At 43.6% G+C, this 18,540-nt stretch overlaps 1 protein-coding gene across 1 annotated transcript in view; it reads left to right on the top strand.

The window, feature by feature from the left end:
* Positions 1–18,292, top strand: part of LOC135538935 (actin filament-associated protein 1-like 1) — a 28,868-nt gene extending 10,576 nt beyond the window's left edge. Inside the window, exons 3-18 of the mRNA XM_064964814.1 lie at positions 2,575–2,700; positions 3,584–3,663; positions 3,758–3,881; positions 4,152–4,250; positions 4,358–4,572; positions 4,746–5,018; positions 5,821–5,935; positions 6,572–6,727; positions 7,371–7,582; positions 7,705–7,850; positions 8,097–8,169; positions 15,193–15,325; positions 15,468–15,641; positions 15,818–15,993; positions 16,094–16,222; positions 17,420–18,292. Coding sequence (XP_064820886.1) covers positions 2,575–2,700; positions 3,584–3,663; positions 3,758–3,881; positions 4,152–4,250; positions 4,358–4,572; positions 4,746–5,018; positions 5,821–5,935; positions 6,572–6,727; positions 7,371–7,582; positions 7,705–7,850; positions 8,097–8,169; positions 15,193–15,325; positions 15,468–15,641; positions 15,818–15,993; positions 16,094–16,222; positions 17,420–17,446 — 2,258 coding nt within the window. The 3' untranslated portion in view covers positions 17,447–18,292. The remainder of the gene's footprint in view (positions 1–2,574; positions 2,701–3,583; positions 3,664–3,757; positions 3,882–4,151; positions 4,251–4,357; positions 4,573–4,745; positions 5,019–5,820; positions 5,936–6,571; positions 6,728–7,370; positions 7,583–7,704; positions 7,851–8,096; positions 8,170–15,192; positions 15,326–15,467; positions 15,642–15,817; positions 15,994–16,093; positions 16,223–17,419) is intronic.
* Positions 18,293–18,540: the final 248 nt, after the last annotated feature.

Consider the following 18,540-nt stretch of genomic DNA (forward strand, 5'->3'; position numbering starts at 1 on the left):
CTAGTGAGCCAGCCAGCTAACGTTAGCTAGCTAACAGTACGCTTCTACTTGCAATAAATTACTTTCTGGCAAAATTAGAAACGTATAATATCTGAAAATGTAGCCAGCTAGACTCTCTTACCCATATATATGGATGAAAGCTTCTCCCTCTGTCACGGTTGCCCTTAGCTTGAAGATGTAATCCAGTCAGGTGTTTTATACAACAGCCTTCTGTGTTCTCTTTTTCGACTCCCTCCGCATTTGCAATCAAATGCCTCCTTAGCTATCATATTGTGAAGAGCCTTAGCAACAGTTGTGCAGTTCGTTGTGATATCTTTCAAAAAAGCTGTTTTGGAAAGGATTACCTACACATACTAAGCCGCTCATGGTATAGACAGAAGCGTGCTACATGGCAAACCAATCTGACCAATCTCTCAGCATGTCCAGCCCATCCATTATCTCAGCCAATCATGGCTAGTGCAAAGGTTCCTGTCTTTTTCCTGACCTGTCACTGATACGACTGTTCCAATAAGCTGACCAGGAAACCTGACTCAGACTGATCCCTGACCTGTCACTGATACGACTGTTCCAATAAGCTGACCAGGAAACCTGACTCAGACTGATCCCTGACCTGTCACTGATACGACTGTTCCAATAAGCTGACCAGGAAACCTGACTCAGACTGATCCCTGACCTGTCACTGATACGACTGTTCCAATAAGCTGACCAGGAAACCTGACTCAGACTGATCCCTGACCTGTCACTGATACGACTGTTCCAATAAGCTGACCAGGAAACCTGACTCAGACTGATCCCTGACCTGTCACTGATACGACTGTTCCAATAAGCTGACCAGGAAACCTCTGACTTTCTGACCAGCCCAGACGTTGCGGCACCCCACTTCTAAACAACTCTAACTGGACTGTATTCAGAGGGTTGTGAAGTCATCTGAAATCACAGTGGCTGTGCTGAACTTGTTTACTCTTGTTTGATAGGTGAGGGTTGTATGGTGTTATTACAGAGTAACATCTGCAACATAAGCAAGAAGCCAAGAGAGCAGACATTTTCCAATGGGATTCTGAGAGGTCATGACTGTGCTAACATAACCTTACAGTTAGCCTTGTTTCTACATGAAGACCTCTGCTCACAAAGCACTTCAGGTCTACACTTTGAAGCTGATCAGTTTGATGCTGTGGGTGGAGAAATAAAACACTTAGACCGACAGGTTGTTTGATCTGCTATGAGCAGAGATAGAGACAACAACCTTCAGCACTAAAAGCTACAAAAACAGGCCCATATTCTACTGAAAACGTGTGACCAGGAAAACCATCTCTCACTTCCAGAGACCTCAAAGAAAAACAGGTAGGCCTGAGATTACTGCCTACAAAGTCATCGGTGTCTCGTGTGTGTGTGTGTGTGTGTGTGTGTGTGTGTGTGTGTGTGTGTGTGTGTGTGTGTGTGATGCTCCTCCCCAGGGGAGCCCCAGTGCCGGGTGGCACGGCAATCTCCTCTCAGCTCCAGGAATGACCCACTACAGATAAGATGAATCACTTTGTTAAACAGATGTTTCTGTGTAGTTAAATGGTCCTGTCATGGGTTTGAGGGTGCTATGCTGGGACCCTCTCATCACAATGCCAGGAAGATAGGTTGATAAATCAAATCTCAAATCAAATGTTATTGATCGCATACACATATTTAGCAGATGTTATTGCGGGTGTAGTGAAACGCTTGTGTTCCTCGCTCCAACACTGCAGTAATATCTAACAATTAAGAGTTCTACACGTGGAAAACATTATCTTGAAATTGATATGTGGAAATTCATCTAAAATGTGGAGTTCCTTTCTTTGGACACTTGAGCTAAGGGTTGCTCTATTGCCCGGGGGAAAGGGACCTGAGCAGTTATGCAAGTTGAGTCTGAACGCAAAGAATTGCAGTGGTCTGGTCTTTCTGGTTCCTCCACTGTGTGTAGGTGAAAATACTTTCCATTTCCGGGCAGGTGATCATCAGGCTTCTTCAGGGCAACAAAAACTACACTTGACTTACCCAATGGGAGAGAGCCATCCAGACCGTAATGTCAATCCCTGGTTCTGCTTTTGTGACAGGCTGATGAAACCCTATCGCACCTGTTTATTGCATTACGCCGCCAGATACCACATTGTGATTATTTTGTCTGGGTTCTTCCAGATGCAGGCCAATAAAACCAGATGTCTGAGGTTAGCTCCACCCATAACCACTTCTGTTGTCAGCACAGTTGGCCCATGAATAGGGCCTCAGCATATTATGAAGCGGGCTTGATTGTTGAGTTGGAAAGCAATAGTTGTAATCGGTAATGAACTAACCCTTTATACTTGTCTTTTCTTACCAGCGCTGACTTTGCTGATAGTTACTTTGAGGAAAAATGTTACTCTGTGATATATGGTTGTCTCGCCCAGCTATCTAAGTCCATCTGCTAAATGACTAAAATGTCAAAGTAATGAGTCTTACCATCACCGTTGGTAGATTTGCTCAGTAATTGACATCATATTGTACAATCGCTTGAAACTGTCGCACATTGTTTCAGACGTGACTTGTGTTGTTCTTCTTCTCTCCCCGCAGCGATGGAGCACCTGGTGAGTGAGCTGAACATGCTGCTGAAGCTGCTGGACCAGGAGAGTGTGAGCAGGGCCACAACGGAGAAGATGAGCACGGTCCGGAGCCTGCTGGGGCAGCTGCAGCCATCAGGTACGGGGTGTTTGTTTGTGTGTGTGTGTGTTTATTTTTTTTTTTGTGTGTGTGTTAAAGTGTGAGAGAGAAAGAGAAGAGAGAGAGAGAGAGAGAGAGAGAGTAAACAATGATATGATCAGTCATTCTTTAGTGATGTGTATAGACATTGACAGAGATGAGAGAGCCTCTAGAGAGATATAGAGTAAACAATGATATGAGAGTCATTCTTTAGTGATGTGTATATTACATTGACAGACCTGGATGAGCCTAGAGCTTCTAGACAATGCTAATATAGAGTAAACAATGATATGATCAGTCATTCTTTAGTGATGTGTATATTACATTGAACACTGGATGAGCCTCTCTAGACGGAAAGAGAGAGAGCAATGATATGATCAGTCATTCTTTTTGATGTGACATCAGACCTGTTTGAGCCTCTAGAATTAATATAGAGTTAAATATCATCATCTAGTGATGTTATTTACATTGGACAGAATGGATTACTTTCTAGTTTGATGCTAATATAGAGTAAACAATGATATGATCAGTCATTCTTTAGTGATGTGTATATTACATTGTCCCTAGACAGAATGCTAATATAGAGTAAACAATGATATGATCAGTCATTCTTTAGAGATGTGTATATTACATTGTCCCAACAGACCTGGATGAGCCTAGAGCCTCTAGACGATGCTAATATAGAGTAAACAATTATATGATCAGTCATTCTTTAGTGATGTGTATATTACATTGTCCCTGGAACAGACCTAATATGAGTAAACAATGATATGATCAGTCATTCTTTAGTGAGCCCCAACAGACCTGGATGATGCTAATATAGAGTAAACAATGATATGATCAGTCATTCTTTAGTGATGTGTATATTACATTGTTCCAACAGACCTGGATGAGTTCAGAGCCTCCCCAGAAGAACTAAAAGAACCGGTTGAGGAGGAAACCCCCAAAATACCGCCCTCAAAAGTGAGAGCCTTTTTGACAGTACCGCATAAATGCATCAGAACTTTGTCTATAACACTTTTGTTTATTGAATTTCTCCTAACGTTAATTCCCCCAGAGTCCCACTGACACCCCACCTCCTCTGCCAACCACCCCTCCCCCAGAGGACTATTATGAGGAGGCAGTGCCCCTGGATCCAGGCACGGCGACCCAATACATCACCGCCAACATCACCAAACGCAGTGAGTCGTCAGTCACACGTCCTCCCTGCCGTCACCTATTCATAACCACCCCAACTCACTGTCCATACACGGGAACACAACACAGGAGAATGGAGGGGAGTAGAGGCTCATAGTAATGGCTGTAATGGAGTGAATGGAACCGTATATCAAACGCATGCGTTTGTGTCAATACCGTTCCATCCATTACTATGAGCCTGTCCTCATCAGTTAAGGGGCCACCAGCTCTTACTGTTGGGTTATCTCTGATCTGTGTCCCCTGCTTCCTTCTAGTCAGCGCAAGTCCCCCAAATTCCATTGAAGATGCATATTATGAGGATGCTGACAATAATTACCCCACCACCCAAATCAATGGCCCGCACAAGAACTCATGTGAGTATGAATGAAATCATAGCACCCGGTTGAGATGATGCTACTACATCTGTATGTTTCGAGGGGAGGAGGAACCACCTTATCTGTTATCCTTGGTTGTTCTCCAGACGCTGATTCAGACGCGCTGAGCAGCTCCTATGAATCGTATGATGAGGAGGATGAGGAGGCGAAGGGCCAGGACAGGACTAGTCAGAGGTGGCAGTCAGAGGAGAACTCTGTGGGCCCCATGAAGGACTGTCGTATCTGTGCCTTTTTGCTGCGCAAGAAACGCTTCGGCCAATGGGCCAAACAGTTGACGGTCGTCCGTGACAACAGATTACAGGCAGGGCCTTTTCTAGCAGTCCGTGTTTATTATTGAAGGTTTATTCCACATCAGGCCTGATCTAGTTGAGACACATTTAGATATTAGGAGTGATCTGCAGTAAAGTATTTTAAAGTCAGTTGTAAATGTAAAAATAAAAATAAACAACAGTTTATCCGTTTGTTCCTCTGCAGTGCTACAAGAGCATTAAAGACAGAAGCCCACACATTGAGCTGCCGCTGAACCTGTGTAACGTCATCTACATTCCCAAAGAGGCGCGCCGCAAGAAGCACGAGCTGCGTTTCTCCCTGCCTGGTGGAGAGGCCTTGGTTCTGGCTGTCCAGAGCAAGGAGCAGGCGGAGCGATGGCTCAAGGTGATCCGGGAGGTGGCCAGTCAAGCCACCAGCAGTGAAGGATTAGAGGGCTCATCCTCTCCTATGATCCAGAGGAAGATGGAGCTGGACAAGGTGGGTCTCCCCTCAGTAACCCTGCTAGATACCATACTCAGTCTATAGGCCTGTAACCCAACACAGCCTTCTGTGTCTGCACTGCACAGACCCTATGGGCCCCTTATCCTGTTTCACTCCAACTGACTCAGACAACCTGGGACTGGTGTTTTCACAAGCTATGTTTCACATACTGCGCATAACCATGCTGCAGTAAATAACCAGACAGAATGAAAGCAGTTCAGTAAATAACCAGACAGAATGAAAGCAGTTCAGTAAATAACCAGACAGAATGAAAGCAGTTCAGTAAATAACCAGACAGAATGAAAGCAGTTCAGTAAATAACCAGACAGAATGAAAGCAGTTCAGTAAATAACCAGACAGAATGAAAGCAGTTCAGTAAATAACCAGACAGAATGAAAGCAGTTCAGTAAATAACCAGACAGAATGAAAGCAGTTCAGTAAATAACCAGACAGGTCAGACAGGACAGACGTCCACCCTGTTTGACCCCCCCCTCACCTTCTAATGTACCTGTATCAGTTCATTGATAGTGTGTTTACTCCGTGTCAACACTCAATCAGAGGAGGAGTTGATGCTCTAATGCTGCCTTCTGACTGTTAAAAACAGCTGACTGTGAATAGTCTAGTAATCAGCAACTGAAACTCCACATAGAGGAAAACAGAGCCATTCTATTATAGCCTAAATGTATGGCTGTGGACAAAGGCACACACAAAGTGTGTATGTCCTAGCTGGAAATCTTTCTCATTGCTGTGTGTGTGTGTGTGTCCACTAACCTAATTTCGCCCCCTCTCTTCTCTCTAGTTACTAGGAGCTGACAAGCACACTGTAGTGTTGGTTGACAAGCAAACGTCTGACTCTGACAGCGTGGCCACAGGTGACAACCTGCCCTCTGGTCAGCTCCGTGACAACTGTGAAGGTTAGGCCCCAATCTGCCTCAACATACCTGAACTTCCCCGGGTGTCTGGTTTCTGCTGTTCTACTGTAGCTTTGTGTTTTACTAGTCTGCATTCTGAGATTCAAAAGACCACTTTTAGATACGTAATTTTGTTACATTCTAGAACCCTTTTTAAACTGAGGCACAGGGCCAAGCAGATTGAAATGAAACACTGTGTAGGGCAGTGGCTTTGCCAACCTTAAGACAGAGGAAAACATATGGAAGGAGAAAGTAGAGTGATCTATATTCCTGAGTCAGAAGAAGGGGTCAAAGTTTGGATGTTTTAACTAAAGCAGATAAAAGACAGAGGAAGTGTGGCCCGGAGCAGAACCATCCTTCCTGCCCTCTTCCTGCCTTTGTCTCACAATGACATCATAGGACATACGTACACAAGGCAGAGCGGTAGCGAACCGGGGCGACTGAGCCCAAAACAAAATTTTTAGAAGCACTGAACTACATTTGCCTACATTGTTCGATTGCCAATACAGTGTGCCACATTGGAACATGAGCCTCCAGTAAATGGCTAACTAAAACAGGTCCTTTCAGACACACAATAAATGATCTAGTAAATGACTCTTTTGTAAAGGACTCTGCTGACGCCGGTGTGTTTCTGTTTAGGGAAGGGGAAGAGGGGGGCGTTTTCAGAGCTGACGGGGTCTATGAGCAGAGCGGCTGGACGGAAGATCACCAGGATCATCAGTTTCTCGAAGAAGAAGCCTCCTCTCCCAGGAGACGCTCCGTCCTCCTATCACCATGACGACAACCCCCGCTGTGGTGAGCACCCCGCATCCATGTCATACATAAGTAGATTTTTTTAACCCCTTTTTCTCCCCAATTTTGTGGTATCCAATTGGAGTCTTGTCTCATCGCTGCAACTCCCGTACGGACTTGGGAGAGGTGAAGGTCGAGAGCCGTGAGTCCTCCGAAACACAACCCAACCAAGGCTCACTGCTTCTTGACACAATGCCCACTTAAGCTGGAAGCCAGCCACACCAATGTGTCGCAGGAAACACTGTACACCTGGCGACCGTGTCAGCATGCACTGTGCTCGGCCCGTCACAGAAGTCGCTAGTGCACGATGGGACAAGGACATCCCTGCCGGCCAAACCCTCCCCTAACCAGGACGACGGTGGGCCAATTGTGTGGGTCTCCCGGTCGCGGCCGGCTGCAACAGAGCCTGGACTCGAACCCAGAATCTCTAGTGGCACAGCTAGCACTGTGACAAATGCCTTAGACCACGTCACCACTCGGGAGGCCATCCACGTCATATATGGCATGTTCATCCCACAGTCATGTCTCTGGTATTTGTTGCTGCTTGTCTGTTGGCTTCCCACCTTTTAAAAGCTGTTATTTTCATCTCTACTGCTCTGTGTAATTACCTTTTTTCTGGAAAGTATTGATGTGTTCCTGTCCTCAGGTTACCTAAATCTACTGCTGAGCCAGTGTTGGAGGGAGAGATGGTGCTGTGTGAGGAGTGGAACACTGTACCTTCACAAAGACCGGGGCGACCTGGGTACTCACGTAAAAGCTGTGGTCCTCCATGGGGCTGAGGTCATACCTGGAGTAGGGCCCAAGCACCCCTTCGCCTTCCGCATCCTGCAAGGAGGCAACGAGGTGGCTGCCTTGGAGGTATGTTTGTGCGTGTATACGTAGCCCAATGTCCCCTGTCCCTTGACCAGTCTCTCTGGTCTCTCGTGAGTTCTAGTCCCCTTTGGGATCAGTGCCATGTGGTGTCTCCGTCTGTCCAACAGGCCAGCTGTTCAGAAGAGATGGGCCGCTGGCTGGGGGTTCTGCTGGCAGAGTCTGGCTGTGCCACCAGCCCTGAGGCTTTGCACTACGACTATGTGGACGTGGACACCATCACCAGCATCACAGACGCAGCACGACACTCCTTCCTGTGAGTCTGAGGCTGGGCTCATTTCCAAATGCTTAAAGGGCTTTATATTTTAAGGGGAGTACATTTATAATGCCAGATGGTCATGGGGATAAATGCTTGTCTCTTTTGAAATGCTGAATCGGTTTGACTATTTGTAGGTTTTCATCAGGGCACCAACATTTCACCACCGGTATTTTGACAATTCTACCAGGGTCTTTCTGCACAGTATGGTTGTTATGACAATGCTAGCCTCTTCCTGTCCCATAGATGGGCTACCTCCTCCAGCAGCGCCTCGACAGACTCCAGAACGTATGACGAGGTTCCTTATGAGAGCATATTGGTGAGGAGATACGAATACTAAACATGTTTTAACTTGTTGACACATCATAATGACAAACTTTCATTTCATTTCATTTTGAAAGTGGGAAAGCTCCACACCCTTATTTTTTTTGTGGGAAAGAAACCACATTTCAAGAAAAACAGGTTAACCAAACCCTATTGGCTGAGCATGAGACACCAGTATACCAGCAACCTCTGAACTGTAGCAAAAACCCAGGCTTCCTTTGGTTGAGATTCACATCTAAGGAATCCCCAGCTCTGTGTTCACACCCATAACTGTCCACGGAATCCTAAGGATCCAGTTGATGAATTATCTGTTCTTATATTCTCCCATATCTCGCCACAGAATCAGGGAGTAGGAGTCAAAGGGATTTTAATTCTACAGCATTCTGAAGGCCTGCTGAATGCCGATAGGCTCCTCTGTGGGTATGTGGGAGGGTTTAGACGACACCCCAGGGATGTGCTCTGAAAGTAGCTCATCGGAACTCTGAGTTGTGTGTGGGACAGATCGAAATGTGCTGGGGGAGGGGTGGTCCAAAGTAGGGGAGGGTTGGTCCAAAGTAGGGGAGGGTTGGTCCAAAGTAGGGTATTTTCTCGTATTTTCACTATTAACAACGACTTGACTGACTTATGATATTACACTAAAGTTTAGAAATGTTTCTGAAGGTTTACTATGGCTATTATTAAGCTTTAGCTACTACAGGGCTATGATATGAAGGCAGTGCGCCCTGACGCTCCAACTGACTCCAACAGTCTGTTTCAGCCTTACCAGAGTTACTCCTATAATATAATGCTTATCTTTACACAAAATATTCAGATGGAAAATTAACAAATTACCCTCCTTCTGTATAGCAGATGCAGTAGCCATCTGACATTAAGAAATGCATGTCTGTGTCGTAGCATGTCGGTGTCGTAGCATGTCGGTGTCGTAGCATGTCGGTGTCGTAGCATGTCGGTGTCGTAGCATGTCGGTGTCGTAGCATGTCGGTGTCGTAGCATGTCGGTGTCGTAGCATGTCGGTGTCGTAGCAGGTCGGTGTCGTAGCATGTCGGTGTCGTAGCATGTCGCCGGCATATGTCTTCAGTAGTGTGAAGTACTTAAGTAAAAATACTACTTAAGTAGTTTTTGGGGGTATCTGTACTTTACTATTTATATTCTATTTATATTACTTTACAATTTATATTCTATTTATATTACTTTACTATTTATAATGTTTTTCTTTTACTCCATACATTTTCTGAAAACGAAATGTACTCGTTACATTTTGAATGCTTAGCAGGACAGGACAATGGTCCAATTCACACACTTATCAAGAGAACATCCCTGGTCATCTATTGCCTCAAATGCTTCATTTGTAAATTATGTCGGGGTGTACCCCTGGCTAAAAAAAACAAGAATATCGTGCCATCTGGTTTGCTTAATATAAGGAATTTGCAATGATGTATACTTTTGACACTTAAGTATATTTTAGCAATTACATTTACTTTTGATACTTTAGGATATTTAAAACCAAATACTTGGACTTTTATTCAAACTTTTACTGGGTGACTTTCACTTGAGTCACTTTCAATCAAGTATGACAATCAAGTACTTTTCCACCACTGTCTCTCTCTCTCTCTATCTCTCTGGTGTTAGGCCTATGCTTCTCTTCCTTTATTTATACAGTACCAGTCAAACGTTTGGACACACCTACTCATTCAAGGGTTTTTCTTTATTTTTACTATTTTCTACATTGTAGAATAGTAGTGAAGACACCAAAACTATGAAATAACACATGGAATTATGTAGTAACCCCAAAAACAAATCAACAAATCAAAATATATTTTAGATTCTTCAAAGTAGCCATCCTTTTCCTTCACTCTGTGATCCAACTCATCCCAAAACATCTCAGTTGGGTTGAGGACGGGTGATTGTGGAGGTCGGGTGATTGTGGGGGCCGGGTGATTGTGGGGGCCGGGTGATTGTGGAGGTCGGGTGATTGTGGTCGGGTGATTGTGGGGGTCGGGTGATTGTGGGGGTCGGGTGATTGTGTGGGGTCGGGTGGTGGGGGTCGGGTGATTGTGGGGTCGGGTGATTGGGAACCACACATGGTGAGATCATCCGTTAACCTACTCAGCAATTCACAAAGACACAGCGGCTGGAACAAAAAAACACAAATTTGGACTCATCAGACCAAAGGACAGAGTTCTACCGGTCTAATGTCCATTGTTTGTGTTTCTTGGCCCAAGCAAGTCTCTTCTTATTATTGGTGTCCTTTAGTAGTGGTTTCTTTGCAGCAGTTTGACCATCAAGGCCTGATTCACGCATTCTTCTCTGAACAGTTGATGTTGAGATGTGTCTGTTATTTTTAACTCTGTGAAGCATTTATTTGGACTGCAGTCTGGGGCTGGTAACTCTAATGAACGTATCCTCTGTAGCAGAGGTATCTCTGGGTCTTCCTTTCCTGTCCTCATGAGAGCCAGTTTCATCATACCGCTTCGTTTTTGCGACTGCACTTGAAGAAACTTTCAAAGTTCTTGAAATTTTCCACATTGACTGACCTTCAAGTAATGATGGACTGTTGTTTCTCTTTGCTTATTCGAGCAGTTCTTGCCATAATATGGACTTGGTATTTTACCAAATAGGGCTATCTTCTGTATAACACCTCCTACCTTGTCACAACACAGCTGATTGGCTCAAATGCATTAAGAAGGAAAGAACTTCTTCAAATGAACTTTTAACAAGGCACACCTGTTAATTGAAATGCATTCCTGGTGACTACCTCATGAAGGTGGTTGAGAGACTGCCAAGATAGTGCAAAGCTTTTAACAAGGCCAAGGGTGGCTACTTTGAAGAATCTGTAATTTATAATATATAACACTTTTTTGGTTACTACATGATTCCATATGTGTTTCAGTTTTGATGTCTTCACTATTATTCTACAATGTAGAAAAAAGTCAAAATAAAGAAAAACCTTGAATGAGTAGGTGTGTCCAAACTTTTGACTGGTGTTGTATATAAAGTGTATTTGTAAAGTATTCAGACCCCTTCACTTTTTCCACATTGTTACGATACAGCCTTATTCTAAAATATGTTTTTTTCACACTCATCAATCCACACACAATACCCCATAATGACAAAGCAAAAACTTTGTTTTAGACATTTTTGCAAATGTATTACAAAGAAAAAACTGATATCACATTTACAGAAGTATTCAGACCCACTCAGTACTTTATTGAAGCACCTTTGGCAGCGATTACAGCCTTGAGTCTTCTTGGGTATGATGCTTCAAGCTTGGCACACCTGTATATTTGGGGAGTTTCTCCCATTCTTCTCAGCAGATCCTCTCAAGTTCTGTCAGGTTGGATGGGGAACGTTGCTGCACAGTTATTTTCAGGTCTCTCCAGAGATGTTCGATCAGGTTCAAATCCGGGCTCTGGCTGGGCCAGAGACATTCAGAGACTTGTCCTGAAGCCACTCCTGCTTTGACTTGGCTGTGTGCTTAGGGTCGTTGTCCTGTTGGAAGGTGAACCTTCGCTCCAGTCGGAGGTCCTGAGTGCTCTGGAGCAGGTTTCCATCAAGGACCCCTCTGTACTTTGCCCTGTTCATCATTCCCTCGATCCTGACTGGTCTCCCAGTCCCTGCCCCTGAAAATTTGTTTCATAGCAAAGGGTCTGAATACTTAGGTAAATAAGGTATTTATGTTGTTGTTGTTTTTTTTTATATACGTTTGCAAAGATTTGCAAAAACTTGTTTTCGTTCATCATTATGGCGTATTATGTGTCGATTGAGGAAATGTAATCCATTTCAGAATAAGGCTGTAACGTAACAAAATGTGGAAAAGGTCAAGGGGTCGGGAAGGGGACCGAACTTTCCGAATGCTCTGTTTCTCTCATACAGTAGGCACCTCAGCCTAATTTGGCCAACATCACTCGTTTATTGATGGCACTGTCTGCGCCATGATGGATCTGAATGCATATGGATGTCCATAACATTTTTCAAATGTCGGGTAAATTAAAATCTTACCTGTCAACTTGTCTGGCGCTAAATTTTCATAAAGTAAACTCTGAAATGGCATATTTTTATGAAGATTTTAGAATAATATTTTATTTTATTTTTTTATTTAACCTTTATTTAACCAGGTAGGCTAGTTGAGAACAAGTTCTCATTTGCAACTGCGACCTGGCCAAGATAAAGCATAGCAGTTCGACACACACAGCAACACAGAGTTACACATGGAATGAACAAAATATACAGTCAATAATACAGTAGAAAAAAAAAGGAAAACAAAGTCTATATACAGTGAGTGCAAATAAGGTCGAATAAGGGAGTTACGGCAATAAATAGGCCATGGTGGCGAAGTAATTACAATATGGCAATTAAACACTGGAATGGTAGATGTGCAAAAGATGGATGTGCAAGTAGAGATACTGTGGTACAAAATGAGCAAAATAAATAAATACAGTATGGGGATGAGGTAGATAGATGGGCTGTATACAGATGGGCTATGAACAGGTGCAGTGATCTGTGAGCTGCTCTGACAGCTGGTTCTTAAAACTAGTGAGGGAGATGGGAATCTTCAGTTTCAGTGATTTTTGCAGTTCGTTCCAGTCAGTGGCAGCAGAGAACTGGAAGGAAAGGCGACCAGAGGAGGAATTAGCTTTGGGGGTGACCAGTGAGATATACCTGCTGGAGCGTGTGCTACGAGTGGGTGCTGCTATGGTGACCAGCGAGCTGAGATAGGGCGGGGCTTTACCTAGCAGAGACTTGTAGATAACCTGTAGCCAGTGGGTTTTGCGACGAGTATGAAGTGAGGGCCAGCCAACGAGAGCGTACAGGTTGCAATGGTGGGTAGTGTATGGGGCTTTGGTGACAAAACGGATGGCACTGTGATAGACTGCATCCAGTTTGCTGAGTAGAGTGTTGGAGGCTATTTTATAGATGACATCGCCAAAGTCTAGGATCGGTAGGATGGTCAGTTTTACGAGGGTATGTTTGGCAGCATGAGTGAAGGAAGCTTTGTTGCGAAATAGGAAGCCGATTCTAGATTACATTTTTGATTGGAGATGCTTAATGTGAGTCTGGAAGGAGTGTTTACAGTCTAGCCAGACACCTAGGTATTTGTAGTTATCCACGTATTCTAAGTCAGAGCCGTCCAGAGTAGTGATGCTGGATGGGCGGGCAGGTGCGTGCAATGATCAGTTGAATAGCATGCAGTTAGTTTTATTTGCGTTTAAGAGCAGTTGGAGGCCACGAAGTTGTATGGCATTGAAGCTTGCCTGGAGGTTAGTTAACACAGTGTCCAAGGAGGTGCCAGAAGTATACAGAATGGTGTCGTCTGCGTAGAGGTGGATCAGAGAATCACCAGCAGCAAGAGCGACCTCATTGATGTATACAGAGAAGAGAGTCTGCCCGAGAATTGAACCCAGACGCACCCCCATAGAGACTGCCAGAGGTCCGGACAACAGGTCCTCCGATTTGACACACTGAGCTCTATCAGAGAAGTAGCTGGTGAACCAGGCGAGGAAATCAATTGAGAAACCAAGGCTGTTGAGTCTGATAAGAATGTGGTGATTGACAGAGTCGAAAGCCTTGGCCAGGTCGATGAATACAGCTGCACAGTAATGTCTCTTATCGATGGCGGTTATGATATCGTTAAGGACCTTGAGACTCAGTGCTGTTCTCTTTCACAGTTTATTCTGCAGACACACACAACACAATGTGTACACTTCAGAGCATCTGCAAATCTGTCATGAAATCTCCATCAAAAGTTGAACTCATTGACTGGATCCTGTGTGATCATACATACAAATATGCACAGATGCAGTTACACAAATAATTCATCAGGTGGCTTCACTACTACACATACATACTGTATAAATAACCTGTCTGCTTAATTACGGCAACTCATACAAACAAGGATGTCTATTTGAATCCTGTTACATATTTACGTAAAAAAAAGAAAGAAATAGAGACCACAATGGAAATAAGTCCCGACTTTATTGTACAATCCCGGTCTCTTAAAAAAAATCTGTGTATATATATATTTTTTTTTAAACTGACAACTAAAATCAATCCAAACTGTTTAGCGGCCAATTGATGAATGGAAAGAGAAATCTGTTACAAAACACAAATGTTTAATGACATTCTGAGACTGCCAAGCCTTCGATACTGGGTAAACCTACAAGGTAGGGAGGGATGTATTTTCTGTTTGTCCAGATAGATTATGTCAATGTATTATGCTGTTGAAAACGGAAACCGAAGACTGTATGCTCTGTTTATTGGTTGTGTGGTGAATTGGCACAGAAACCTGTTGGTGGATGTGTGTGTTCTATATAATTGTAGATATGGCATCAAAATGTTGAAAATCATTGTCTGCAGACGACTCTGATTGTAGTATACATAAACAGGCAGGGAGAGGGAGCTCATCGGTGGTGGTCGGTGAATCTTCTGGCCCGTAGACCTGCGTGGAAATTGACTGTGCCACAAAAGCCTGCTGAAGTGGCAAAGTCGATATCCACATTTTTACACACACAGTCGCTACAGTTATTGTTATTTTTGAGTTAATTCTATGGGGGGGGGGGTTCATTTACTTTACAGCCCAAGAGGAGGGTCATGCGAGGGGGAAAAAGTACAGAGTACAGAGATCTCACACAGCCCTGACGTGTTAGGGAAACCTCATGACTCTCTGAGGGGAAATATGAATCATATCCAACTGTGTGTCAAGGTTTTCTTTACTTCCCAGAATGTGTCTAAATCCAGCTTTCACTATTTCACTGTAATACTTTGATACATTTCTCAAATTCCACTTTACTCAACTTGAAGTGGTTAGTTTATTTAACTTGTGGTCTAGTTTCTCAAACAGTACGTTTTGCAATACCACACATTACATACCACACATTAGTGAGAGTTCATCTGTTGTATTACTCTCTCCTCCCTCATCTCTATCTCCTTCCTCTTGCCTTCTCTGCTCTGCCATTGCCTGGTCTACCCTGGACTTCCCTTTCCTGCTCTACCTTACCCTTTCCTGCTCTTCCCTCCACAGCAGCCAGAGGAGCAGGTGCCCAGACCAGGAGCTCAGGTGAAACACCACTCTTCTTTCCCTAGCAGCAGAGAGACTGAGAAGGTGGACTCCCTAGTCACCACAAAGAGACACTGCTCCAGTAAGTCTCCAGAAGGTCAGCCAAGACTGCGTGTGATGCTGGGAAGAGAGGGGGGAATTTGACATGATCCCATCTTTTCAGAGTATGCCTGGAATAAACCTATATTATTTACAAATGTGACCACTCAGAATGTATTTTCGTTGTTTGTCTGCCTTAGATGCGAATCAGCATATATCAGGGAAGTATGGTAAAACACGAGCAGAGGGCGATGCCAGGAGGTACCTGAAGGAGAAAGACGAGATGGAGAAGAAGCGAGAGGTCCTCAAAAGTGCCCTGCTTGTATTACGCAATGAGAAGAAAGAGGTGAAGGAGCAACTGAAGGACGCTACAGGTAAGACGATAAAACACAGTCTTGTATTGACTATCCTTTAAAAAGAGAGCATGTTTTTTTTTGTGTAGATTACTGGCGCCACCTACAGCTTGGCCACAGAATAGGAATTCTTCACTCAGACTTATTGAGGCGACATGTAACCGAACAAATGAATGTCTGTTTGTGACTGTGGTCAGGTAAGCAGCAGAAGCAGCTGGAGAAGCGTTTTGCCCACCTGGAGGAGAACTGCAGGGGGAAGGAGGGGGAGCGGGTGGACCTGGAGCTGCGTCTCACTGAGGTGAAGGAGAATCTAAAGAAGTCGCTGGCTGGAGGGGTGCTGGGGCCACCCACAGAGAGCAAACCCCCCAGAAAGGTACTTTATCTCCTACTACATCACAAACAACTGTTTGAATTTCAGACCATGTTTTATTGTCTTTTAGAGTTTTTACCCAGATATTCTCAACTTTGTCCAGGTCCAGATCAGTAAAGTGGATCATCTATACAGCGAGGCATCCATGCCAGTAAACTGTGCTGCTGAGATGCGGAAGCGTCCCCTATCCATCTATGCATCTAGCAGAGGGAATGTCATGCAGAAAGCCAAGGTAGACAGTCATTAAACAAGATCCAAGGCACTCATTGACCTGATGTACAGTTGAAGTCAGAAGTTTACATACACTTAGGTTGGAGTCATTAAAACTCGTTTTTCAAACTATAGTTTTTGCAAGTCAGTTAGGACATCTACTTTGTGCATGACAAAAGTAATTTTCCCAACAATTGTTTACAGATTATTTCACGTATAATTCACTGTATCACAATTCCAGGAGGTCAGAAGTTTACATGCACTAAGTTGACTTTGCCTTTAAACAGCTTGGAAAATCACAGAAAATGATGTCATGGCTTTAGAAGCTTCTGGTAGGCTAATTGACACAATTTGAGTCGATTGTAGGTGTACCTGTAGATTTATTTCAAGGCCTACCTTCAACCTCAGTGCCTCATTGCTTGACATCATTGGAAAATCAAAATAAATCGGCCAAGATCTCAGAAAAACAATTGTAGACCTCCACAAGTCTGGTTCATCCTTGAGAGCAATTTCCAAACTCCTGAAGGTACCACATTCCTCTGTACAAACAATAGTACGCAAGTATAAACACCATGGGACCACGCAGCCGTCATACCGCTCAGGGAGGAAACACATTCTGTCCCCTAGAGATGAACGTACATTGGTGTGAAAAGTGCAAATCAATCCCAGAACAACAGCAAATGACCTTGTGAAGATGCTGGAGGAAACAGGTACAAAGTATCTACAGTGTGGCAAAAAAGTATTTAGTCAGCTACCTATTGTGCAAGTTCTCCCACTTAAAAAGATGAGAGAGGCCTGTAATTTTCATCATAGGTACACTTCAACTATGACAGACAAAATGAGAAAAAAAATCCAGAAAATCACATCGTAGGATTTTTAATGAATTTATTGGCAAATTATGGTGGAAAATAAGTATTTGTTCACCTACAAACAAGCAAGATTTCTGGCTCTCACAGACCTGTAACTTCTTCTTTAAGAGGCTCCTCTGTCTTCCACTCGTTACCTATATTAATGGCACCTATTTGAACTTGTTATCGGTATAAAAGACACTTCCGAGTATAAAAGTCACTTCCGACTTCAACTGTGCTTGTTTTCTCAAGTAGCACTGTGTCTCAATGTTCAGTAACAAAGTCAGAGTTCAGAATAACAAACATACAGCAATGTCAGACCCATATGTTTACTTTATGTACCAACACTACATGAGTGTCCTGTTTTTCAGGAATGGGAGTCGAAGAAGGGGACTTAGAAAGACAATGCTCAAGCAGATGGACAGTCTAATTCTGGTCTTGGAACATGTTGGAGCTGATTTGAAAGAGGGGAGAGCGGGTGAAGCAGGCACTCCATTCTCAACTTTTCCACTCCCCTCTTGAGAGCTCAACATTTACTGCACTTTGCTGAGCTGAGAAACGTGTGACTGGAAAAGACGAGACACTGAATCTCTTGGAATTGTTGTAGAACCTCACTCAAAGCACTATTTCACTTGGAAATGCTGAATGTTCATTCTGTGATTCAGTAATCGCTTGTGTTGCATGTGGTACCGTTGTTCCTTCAGACTGTGGAAGAGGATATGTTATGGGGATTCCATGTGAATACATCAGAGGGCTGGACTTGAGATGTTGAGAGCTGAGTGGTTTGCAGAGGTTGAATATGCATACTCAAATTATGCACATATCTGCACGAAAGGATGCTAAAGGGAAATAGAACGTATCGATTGTGAGTTTGTTGCTGGAATAGTAGCCTAAAGGAGATACTGAAATACAGTTCTATGCTGTATTCGCTATGCTAGTAACTTCAGAACACAGTAAGCTGGTCAAAGAGGGAGAGGAAACGACTGTGTATGTATATGAAACACTTATTTCAGATCTTCATTTAACAATTTGGTGCAGCTGGACAACAGACAGGAAAAAAGAACCCGATTAGAATAACACCTGTATAAAACCAAATAGTTATTGTAATGTGAGACTAATGACTAAACAAAGACGTTTCCTTATTACGTAATTCACTGACTGTTTCTCAGTGTAATGAGCCTTTTACTTTTAATTACTTTTGCACTTTATGTTATTTGTATTGTACATTAAAAGCTGTTCATTGATATTGTCTGTCTTTTTCATCCGAGAGAGAGAGAGAGAGAGAGAGATAATATATGCATGGCCATCAGATATTAACAAAACCATTTTAAATGTGTATTCTATAAGATTAGCGTCTCTGTCATTAGCTTATACACAATGATGAGGGTGACACTTCCCAATTCATTTTAATACTTGTTTACCTGTGTGCTTGGAAGTCCACCAGTTGGAAAGACCACTTTTGTAGGAGGCAGGACAAGGCACAAGCGGAGAA

The sequence above is a fragment of the Oncorhynchus masou genome, unplaced genomic scaffold (assembly GCF_036934945.1).
Source record: "Oncorhynchus masou masou isolate Uvic2021 unplaced genomic scaffold, UVic_Omas_1.1 unplaced_scaffold_1638, whole genome shotgun sequence".
Taxonomy (NCBI): Eukaryota; Metazoa; Chordata; class Actinopteri; order Salmoniformes; family Salmonidae; genus Oncorhynchus; species Oncorhynchus masou.